General features: G+C 44.4%; 1 protein-coding gene across 1 annotated transcript in view; it reads right to left on the bottom strand.

Moving 5' to 3' along the window:
* The window catches only part of NUP93 (nucleoporin 93kDa), a 119,529-nt gene that overhangs the window by 4,618 nt on the left and 104,178 nt on the right, over positions 1–10,733 (bottom strand). Inside the window, exons 17-20 of the mRNA XM_015421389.1 lie at positions 8,823–8,941; positions 6,737–6,854; positions 5,790–5,873; positions 803–931 (exon numbers count right to left, since the gene is read on the bottom strand). Coding sequence (XP_015276875.1) covers positions 803–931; positions 5,790–5,873; positions 6,737–6,854; positions 8,823–8,941 — 450 coding nt within the window. The remainder of the gene's footprint in view (positions 1–802; positions 932–5,789; positions 5,874–6,736; positions 6,855–8,822; positions 8,942–10,733) is intronic.

The raw sequence follows: 10,733 nt of genomic DNA, 5'->3' as shown, positions 1-10,733 counted from the left end.
CTTTGGGTCCCTGTTGGGGAGAAAGATGGGATATAGATGAGGTAAGTAAATAAAATCTCCAAATCGGTGGAAATAACATTTCCAAAAGAGAAAGGAGCTCAAAGGCCACCTGCTTAGTCCCCAGCAGAGTCCCTTCCACCTGCCCATGCAGAGGTATGAATGACAGCTTGATACAAGACAGGCTCGGGTCCCCGCATATCCATCCCACTGCCACAGGCCCTCCTCTCCAGCAGGAGGAGGTTGGAGGGCCTCATGCATCAGGACAAGGCTCCTTCTGATGGAGGAAGATGCCTCTACTAGCAGGAGGGATCGGAGGGATCCATCCCTGAGGACTGAAGTAGTCCGGTGTCCAGCGCTGGCCTTAAAATTTCCCCCAGCCACTTTTCTATCCACAGTTCCCTCCAAAATGATACAGCCGCCTTGAGGGCTGGGTGGGCTATGTAAGAAGTGGATTTAAATGCCAGAAGCAGCCCTCGTGTTGTGGGACAATGAGGCAGGGATCTAAGTTCCAGATCCAGAGTTGGGACTAGGGATCTGTGCTCAAATCTCAGGTCCACCCCGACCTCAGCTCCTCTTAGAACTCAGTTCCCCTTTAAAAGTGGGACCATTCAAGGGTTTTTCCTCACAGGAGCAGAGCTGCCAGAATAAAAAGGAGGATTCACAAAGCTCTTTTTTATATTATAATAATTAACATTAAGTGCTAAGAATCTGACCCTTTCATGTTACTGTCAGGAAAACTGTTACCAACAAAAAAAAAACAACAGCACAAAACCCTACAACAACAGGAGAAAGAAAATCTTACCGAATCTCGATCCTCAATAACCCGCTGAGGCCTGGCGGGAGTGGCAGGGCTGGTACCTTTCAGCCTCTTGTACTGGGTGAACAAAATGTTCATTGTTGCAAGGAGAACCTCTGACAAATTGTGTCTGATCTACAGGCAGGAAAGAGAAATACAAACACTTTGAAGGCAGGTGGAGTCTACGGCCTATTTTGGTTCACCACCCACCAAAAGGTGAGGCAGATGCCTAATTCTCTGCCAGTGTGCCAAATTATCTGTCCAGGGACAGTCTAAGACTGAGCCATATCACACACACAGGAACACACTGACCACAGGTCAGTGGCTTTTCCAGTGTTCTGTCATTAAGGAGCTCTTTCCAAATCTAGCCTGGTGAGGAAACCTCTGTTCCTTGTAGAAGACGCTGAGGAGCCCTGAGCTGGCCTCCTGGGCTTCCCCAGTGTTCTGCGTGAGCTGAGCCTTTCACCTGCTACACACTCCCCTGAGGCTGTGCATAGCAAGGGGAGATTGGTACGGTAAAGGTAAAGGTTTCCCTTGCTCGAAAGCCAGTTGCATCCGACTCTAGGGTGCGGTGCTCATCTCCGGTTCCAAGCCGAGGAGCCAGCGCTGTCCAAAGACGTTTCCATGGTCATGTGGCCGGCATGACTAGATGCCGAGGTGCACGGAGCGCTGTTACCTTCCCACCGAAGCGGTACCTATTTATCTATTTGCAATTTCTTGCTTTCGAACTGCTAGGCTGGCAGGAGCTGGGACCAGAGACGGGAGCTCACTCCGTCATGCGGCACCCGGGTCTTGAACTGCTGAACTACCGACCTTCCGGTCTGCAGTTCAACAACTTAACTACTGAGCCACCGCGGCCTTTCAGTGGGCAGTGAGTGAAGAGACGAAAGAGAGCAAAGGTTAACAAAGAATGCACAGGGAACTGTAGAAGGTAAAATAACTGAGCCCCTCCTTCTGCACTGGAAGCCCTGCATGGACTCTTCTCTGTCCTCTAAGCTTTCTGCAAAACTAGCCCACAAATATTTCAATACTTTTATGAAATCTAAAAAAACTGGACATGCAGTTCAGATGATGGCAACGTCTGCACAAGCCACCAGAGGGAGCCGGAGTGCTCAGGTTTCATAGTTGGAAGGGAGCCTGCCAAGATGCTGACTCTGCGGATAATGTTCAAAGGAAGCACCAGCACCAGCAACACCTCTCAGATTCCTGACTATTCAGCACTTGACTGCACAGGATCCCTCTTTCGGCAGAGGAAGTCCAGACAGTGAAAACAAAGTGGATAAGGATTAGTTACAAATAAGGAGTGACTGAGACCCTCCAAGGACTTATGGAGGTCATCCTAGTGAGATGCCCATCAAAACGCGGAAATGTGGCCACAAGCCCGGTTTGCTCCTGAGTGGGTTGGTGCCAGCTACAGTTTCCTTCGGCAGACTGCCCTGCTGTTATTCCCAGCTTGGTATTGGCTTCCTCTTGGGTTACTTACTTTTTGGACTCAAACCGTCCTATACGCTTAAAAAAAACCCCAGCATGACTGGCAGACATTTTACAAGTACGGCATTCCCCATCTCTGCACCTTAAAACTGAAGCAGTTGACTAACCTTTGGTCAACCAGATGTTGTGTTGTCCCTTCGTGAAGGACAGGCTGCAGGACAGATGTGACCCAACCATTCCCAGCGTGGTGTTAGGGTGTTCATGGGCTCCACAGTGCCTGCCAATGTGTTTCCTTGCGCCCACTTCTTCCCCAAAGCACTGCAGCTTCCAAGCAAATTGAAGACAAGCCTACATTTTGTAGAACCTTCCCATGTTCTGTGACTGGGTAGCTCCCATGTCTCTGCCCTGCTTATCATGCCAAACCATGTTGGCAGGGTGCCCATCACCTGCTCTCAAAATTCCAGCAGTACCAGCAGGTTCGAGGAGGCTGGGAGTCCCTGGCATAACCTACTCCACCTTCAACTAGCTATTCCCTCTAGAACAGGAAAGCGGCATCTGGGAAAAGGGTCTGCCATGCCTTCGAAGCTGACCTTCTTCCACACAAGATAAACACGGATGTGCCCATTACCTCTTTCTCCAGGGTTAAGGTGTGACACGGAAACTACAAGAAAAATACAACTTGGAACAAGCAAAGTCCCAGTAAAACTGAACTGCCCCCATTTCAATCTTTAATCTGAAGTCCAGATATTTTTTTAAAGCCTGCAGACCAAGGACATTACTTCATTCTTTCCCATTGGCACAAGAGGTGATAAATGTATTTAGGCTCAGCTGAAAGTTTCAGAACCAGGACTAACATGCTGAGAAGGAGCTGGCCCCACAAAGTCAAACTGCAAGGGCCATTTTTGCAGCCGATCAGGCTGGAAACTGATAAGCAGATGCTGGCTGAAAGCCTACAAAATGGATGACTCAGGAAATCAATATGCTCCCAGACATAGAGCAAATTTGTCCATTTTCAGGCCTTTTATCTCCAAGTTTACTTTGCGGCAGGAAAACAATTACCTTATTGACAAACCTGCTTTAAGATATGTTGGAAAGATTACAAGTCATTTTTTATCCTGCTTTTTTAAATAAGAAGAGGAGATCTGGCAGATATACCCCCTCCCCCCCAAGCAGATTGCTTTTTAACAGGAATGCAACAGGATGATTAACATTGGTCCCTATTGGCTGCAAGGGTCAGTAGGGTCTCAGGAAAACAATAATTACTATTTTAATGAATTTTTATAATTCTCTGAGAGGCTGGCTTTTCAAAAGAGACACATGAACAACAAAACTGAACAAATCTTTTCCCCCATCTCAGTACCACAGCTTCACAATGTTGGCCAGACCCGGCCCTTTGTAACAAATCAAAGTGTTCAATCTTGTACGCGCTTTTGGCCTGCTGTGTGAGCAGAAGCCCCTCTAGGCACAGGGAGTCCCATTCTCTGGAGTGCTGGGCAGTGCTTCATATGCACAATGGGAATGAGCATGATGCTCATGGTGCTGCAAATAACAGGGCGCCCTGTGAGTCCATGGGGCCCTGTGTGCACGTCAAAAGCCTTGGGGCCCCCTGAAGAATAAGTGTTTTTAGAGAGGAAGCCACTCTGGAGCAATAGCTTTTTAGAGAGACAGAAATGTAGCCACTTTCCCCCAGGGTATGCCCAAAAAGTAACACAGTGAGCTGGATTTAAATTAAATTGGCAATTTCCACTGATTCTCCCTTCCTGCTACAGATCACGCCCCCCACAACTGTTCCTCAGGGTCCCCTACCCCCCACAAGCAGCGTTTCATGGAGATTGGTGAGCTGCAGTAGGAGAAGTGAGGCAGGAAAGTTCCAGTCTGCTGATGGAAAATTTTGTCTGGATCCAGCCCAGTTTCTCTAATAGAGCTTAATGGTGTCCCTGAGGAAGGTCAGGAAGGCTCTGGTACTTCTGTGCAGAACAGTAACGTTCAACGGGACAATTTAAAAAGTTTAGAAGTGTAGCAGAGTAGCCAAGAGGGTACCTTTATGACAGAATAGGGTTGTAGTCAATGGCAATGATTATTCTAAGTGCTATCCAGCTATTACTGCATCATCTTCACTGCACCTTCTTTGTAACCTTACTTACTACTTTGTCTGTCTGTCTATCCAGTACTGCTCATACAGCTATTGCTTTAAGCAGAAATTAGAAAAGAAATTAAAATAAAAAGACCTTACTTATTATTTCCCTTGTATTTAAGTATTGCACCTACAAATTAGATAGCAGATAGATAGACAACAGATAGCAGATAGCAGATAGCAGATAGATAGCAGATAGATAGCATAGAAGATAGATAGAAGATAGATAGAAGATAGATAGAAGATAGATAGAAGATAGATAGAAGATAGATAGAAGATAGATAGAAGATAGATAGAAGATAGATAGAAGATAGATAGAAGATAGATAGAAGATAGATAGAAGATAGATAGAAGATAGATAGAAGATAGATAGAAGATAGATAGAAGATAGATAGAAGATAGATAGAAGATAGATAGAAGATAGATAGAAGATAGATAGAAGATAGATAGAAGATAGATAGAAGATAGATAGAAGATAGATAGAAGATAGATAGAAGATAGATAGAAGATAGATAGAAGATAGATAGAAGATAGATAGAAGATAGATAGAAGATAGATAGAAGATAGATAGAAGATAGATAGAAGATAGATAGAAGATAGATAGAAGATAGATAGAAGATAGATAGAAGATAGATAGAAGATAGATAGAAGATAGATAGAAGATAGATAGAAGATAGATAGAAGATAGATTTGTCTACAATATTACCTTGTCTTACACAGTTTGCTGTTCACGTTGTCTTTTCATTCTGTACTAATGCACCATTTGTTGGATTTCTCTGCTGTATGAGTACATTGTTTTTATTTGTTGACCTGCCTCAAGTCTCACTGAGATAGGCAGGGTATAAATAAATAAAGCAAATACATCTAGCTACTGCTCAAAGGAAGCTGCGATCTACTGCTATGGTTTTGGTCCAGCAGCACTTTCCATGCCGCCGGTCAGACAGGACTAAGCTCAAAGGGGACCTTGGCCACTGACTAAGGAACAATAGGTCTTTCTTCTTCAACTATGGGCTGGATCCTGGTGTCTTTTCCACTGGCAATAGTGGGGAAGAGAGGCCTCTTTGGACCACTGAAACAAGCTATGCTAGCGAACATGGGACCTACATGAACAAAAGCCACATGGGATCAGGGCGACAGCGAGGATGATAATCGGGCAAGACCAAACAGAGAAACTGATAGGATACACTCCTGCCCGTGAAGGGTACATGATTCATGCTAGTCCTAACCATTTTCCCTGTCTGTAGTGTTGGCTAATAAGGTGGACTGATGCAGGCAGCAACATGCTCATGCACACGGCCCCTCCCCTGAGCACGAGAGCATGGGAAACGAGAACCCCGACCATCAGCACCACTGTCTTCCAGCATCAGCACAGCCTGGCTGTGCCCTAGATGAGAGGGAAGGATGATGGACGGCACCGCAGCTGCTCACCTCGTCACTGAAGTTCCTGAAGGCGGCTACTCTTTCTTCCACGTAGTCTTGACTCAGGGGGACCAGCTTTAGCCGTTCAATTATCTGTAACGAAAGGTGCGTGAATAAGAGCAGATAAGATCAAGTCGAGCCAGAACAGAGCTGCACTGATTCGAGAAAGCCCCATATTTGTGGGTGGGATGTGTAAGGGTATGGTACAACTGATCTAATCAGATCTCGGAAGCTAAGCAGGAGCAATACTGGGATGGGGGCTCCACCCAGGGAGACTCTGCAAAGGAGGGACCGCTGTTTCTCACCTGCCTGGAAAGCCCCTTGCTGGGGTCACCATAAGTCTTTTGCGACTTGCGGGCATATACATTTTACATATATAGAGAGAGTGAGATATAGAGAGAAGACAGGGTTTTGTACCATACCATCTCTAACATCTGTTATACTGTCCCTCGCTCTGATCAAGCTTTCATTTTGCACTGTACATCTGCATCCTGACTCCAACTGGCCCTTCTTGGTAACACCCCTCTCACCATCTGTCCTGGGTATAAGGGATGATGGATCTTCATTCTTATTTGTTTCTGACGAAGTGAGCTTTGGATTCATGAAAGCTCATGCCCTAAAAAACTGTGTTGGTCTCTAAGGTGCTGCTTAACTTGAATTTTGTTTATATGCCACTTTATAAGTTCACCACCATTCTCTCTCTCTCTCTCTCTCTCTGCCTCCTATACAAAATGACAACCCCTGAACCAAACTTGTGTAACCCCAGTAAGAGACTCAGGCCATGATATGACTGGACAAAGGCAACCCAATACCCAGCATCACAACAGAGACCATCACTCAACATGGGATTACCTTTTTCATGTCTCAGTTATGAGTGTACCAAGAGAATTAGGCTTGCAGGAGTGCTAAAGCCCGGTGAAGCAAGGCAATTTGTAAAGGAAAAATCTGAAGCTTACATCAAAGGCCTTGTCAATGTGACCAGCATGATATTCATCGAAAAAAGTGATCAGGTCTAACAGAAGGTAGAATGTAGAGTTGATGGGCTTCTTGGCACTTATCCCCTGAGCTTTATATCTGGAAGAAACAAGAGTGGCCAGACAGGCCACAGCTGTAGTTAATGAGTATACGCAACATGACATTGGTGGGCAGCTCACTGGCCAGAAAAACCACAGTCCAGAGAATACATAACAGCCAGTGTGGTGTAATGGCTAGGATCTGGGAGACCCAGGTTCAAATCCCCACTCTGCCATGGAAGCTTGCTGGGTGACTTTGGGCTAGTCACATGCTTTCAGCCTAACCTACCCTCACAGGGTTCTTGTGAGGATAAAATGGAGAATTACCTAAGCCACCTTGGGTTCTCATTGCGGAGAAAGGTGGGGTATGAATGAAGTAAATAAGTAAGAATGCTTAGCCTTTATGCAGCACTTCAAAGGGCGACTGATTTTAGTGAAGTGTTACATTTTATTTGCAATGCCAGTCTTTCCATATGGTGTTTATTGTGTATTATATTTAGGTATTGTGGGAAGCTGCCTCATGCCCCGATTGCAGGAAAGTGAACTCTAAGCGTATTCCACAAAGTGTCCAAAGTGTTTCACATGTGTTCCTCCAGCCCTTCACCTGGCACTAAGTTTATTAACTTTGATGGCACAGGTGTACCTTTATTCTCCAAGCTTTCTGTTGATGGGGTGCTTCCTCCTCCCCACTGTCGTCTTTGCTTCTTCATCACATACCTGCCGATCTCTTGTTTTCAAAGACTGATCTGCTGCAACTAGTTCTTCTGATTATTCTAGTTCTACTGTTTATTGTGTTGTCAACATTTTAACTGATGTGTGTTCTATCGCTTTCATTATAAGAGACTGTAAACTGTCTCCTGAGCAAGATGGTATGAGCATACTAGACGGGCAAATGTTTTCTTCCAGTTCTTACAACATCTTTGTAAGGCAGGCCAGTTTAATTACTCCCAGATTGTAACAGGGAATAACTTGAGGTTTTGAGATGAGGTAAGCTTTGAAGGACGGATTCTTTGCTTTTACAATTCGGTCTCGTGATAAGTATGCTGTGCTAGCTCTCAGATCATTTGGGTTTTTGTTGCAGGGGTGGGGCAACGATGCAGAGAAACAGATTGTGAGATTTGGAGGAGGGAATTTAATGTTATTTGCCCCTGGTCTTTGCCCATGTTCAGAGCTCTGTGTGAAGGGACAGGTTTTCAAGGTCATTTTCATGGCAATTCCTCTTCATTCAAACCACGTCACAAAACTGACAACCATTGTGCCTGCCCCGGAATTCCATGCCCACTCTAGGAACCAGGTGGGCCTTGCTGGCCACTGAGACTCTAATGAGGGGCATGGGCAGTGTGCCTGTCTATTAAGCCCGTTCCGTGTTTAGCAAATTTCTGATTTCTGAGACATGTTTTTTTTAGAAAAGGAGACAAACTTGATTTCTACACCTGAATAGGTTTCTTTACAGAGATATGAGAGAAAGAACGGCCTGACATTAGAGGCTCCACTCTCTGTGTTTCTGCATGAGAAGCATGCCTCACGATTGGAAGAAGTCAAGCCCAGAGCAGTGACTCATGTCGTGTTGCAATGGGTGACCTCTTAAAAAGGGGAATAGTTCTGTTGCACCTTCAGAGTGCTTAAATGATCTGGACACTGCCAGTTTAGAGATGTGAAACACCACCCCCTCCACCGGCAGACTAGAAGGAGGCAAGGCCAGAACAGTGAATCATGCACACATGTAGTGGGCATTAGGTACTTGGGGAACATTCATTTCTTGAGGCACACAGCTGGTGTAAATGTAAGCTAGCTAGATTATATCTTGCATATTTCCTCCTTTCCAGCTTTGCCAACATCTCTTGCCTACAGCATGCCCAGTGGACTGACAGCTTCTGAAAATGTGTGGGAATAAAAACCAGGATGAGACACTTTCTAACCTGGTGTCTTTTTGCTAAATACATCCCCCAATGAGCTTTCTCAAGCCAGTGTGGAAAAGGCCATGGACCCTCCCCGTGGCTGAGCTAGTGACCCACGACCTTTTGCTCACCTCTCAGCGATAGAAAGTGTCATGTTCTTCAGCCTCTCCTTGTTAGACTGGGGGGCTGTGACCTGGGGGACCACGGGACTCAGCAGCTTGTTCATCAGCTCCAGCACTTTGTCTGGGTTCTGTGGAATGTGCAAAACAGATTCATTACAAAACAGAGGCCTGCCTCTGTGTGTGTGTGCATGCATGTGCATGTGTGTAGGGGAAAGGGAGCTTATTCCCACCTCTTAAAGAATTATACATTTATTTCACATGCATCTTGAAAGTTACCCTGTCAAGTAAGATTGAGATTCTTACAATGGCTTCTAAATTGTGAATCTATGTTGGCTTGATATATTTTAAAAATGTTCTATTCCTCCATAACTGCCCCACCACTGTAAATCTCTTCTTTGGCCTGCCGATCACTAAGCAACCTTATCACAATCAAGGGTCTGTTCCATCCATATCTCCCATGAAATAATGTGCAAAGGGTTTATTTTACTTTTCTCCCTAGAAAGAACACAGGGGGTGCTCCATAAGGAGGTAAACGTGGATTATGAACTTTCTTTTGGAATTCTAGACCCTGACCTCTTACCTGCTTTATCCTATAAAAAAAGAACTTTGAATCTTGTTAATAATGCCAGCTTGCTCTCTTGCTCACATCAGATGATCAACTTATTAAAACTGCATGCTCTGACAAGCCTTAACCTTGACTGAATGTTTTTCTCTCCCACATAGATCTTGGGGAAAGGGGTGTGTGGTTATATTAGGATTCTGAAATCCTCCCCTAGCACCAGCATTATAAAGTCCTTTTGGAAAAACTGTGTCTGCCCCTGCAAAAGAAGCATTATGAGCATTTGAGAGAAGTCCTTGCAGAAGAGACCAGGTGTGTAACAGGATCTATAGGCAGGGCTGTGCATGTGTTTTGAGGGAGGACACAGTGCAGGGTATGGATCTCAAGCTTCCTGAGCACCTCAGTTTTTATTTACAAATGAATAAAAGCAAAAGGTTGCTAGGCCCCAGCAAAATCTCAAAAGTCAGAAAAATGGCTAAATGTGATCTTCAGTGTCATTGCTCCCACTATGATTAGCAAAACAAAAATTATACAAAACCTGACACCTCTGAAGCAGAATTATGCTAAACCAGAGCTTAACATGCTTAACCAGAGCTTAACATGCTTAACTGACATAATTCATGAAAATTACAACATCTAACACAAAACATGGATTGCTTGAAAAACAAAACTTTATTTACTTATTTATTTTTGCATGCTCTACTTATTTTATTCAAAATTTTTCTAGGCTGCCTTTCCACCTTTGTAAGGTCTCCAGGTCTACACAGCAAACCGCATCCCCCTGTGTATTTTTCAAGGTAACCAACTCCATCCACGTACAAGATTCCCAGAGCAACTGTTGGGAAAAGTTGCACATTGAAGGGAGATTTATACATACATTCCCAAAGAGTTAAAAAGGATTAGAGAAATTGTTATTTCTCTAATTGTTATTTTGATGATTCACTAGACAATGTTGGGGCCAGCCATCTTATCACAAGTTAGCACAAAAAGGAGGCGCCAACAGATGCTTGACAACTGGTTGTGTAGGAAGTAGACAAAAAAATGAAAAGGTATCAAGTTCTAAAAGCAGAATTAAATGCTGGATATATGTTTAAAGAACTGGAAAACATTTTTAAATGCATCTTAATCATTTTCTGATTTTAGGGCTTTTCTGCGTGTTTTTATTCCCACTGGCTTTGGCCGCATACTGCTTTGGTTTATCCCTTGATTTCCACGTGCATTTTTATGCCTTTAGTTTTCACTTCCATTTTTATTTTCCCCCTGCTTCTTTCCATTTCTTTTAAGACCACTTTCAACCCAAAATTTTTCTGGGAGTAGGGTTTTGAGTTGGCTTTTTCCTGGGCTGTATTATTTGTGTTGGT

The sequence above is a fragment of the Gekko japonicus genome, unplaced genomic scaffold (genome assembly GCF_001447785.1).
Source record: "Gekko japonicus isolate JY-2015 unplaced genomic scaffold, Gekko_japonicus_V1.1 scaffold674, whole genome shotgun sequence".
Classification (NCBI taxonomy): Eukaryota; Metazoa; Chordata; class Lepidosauria; order Squamata; family Gekkonidae; genus Gekko; species Gekko japonicus.
The sequence above is the reverse complement of the archived record's forward strand: the minus strand, read 5'-3'. Positions and strand labels throughout refer to the sequence as shown.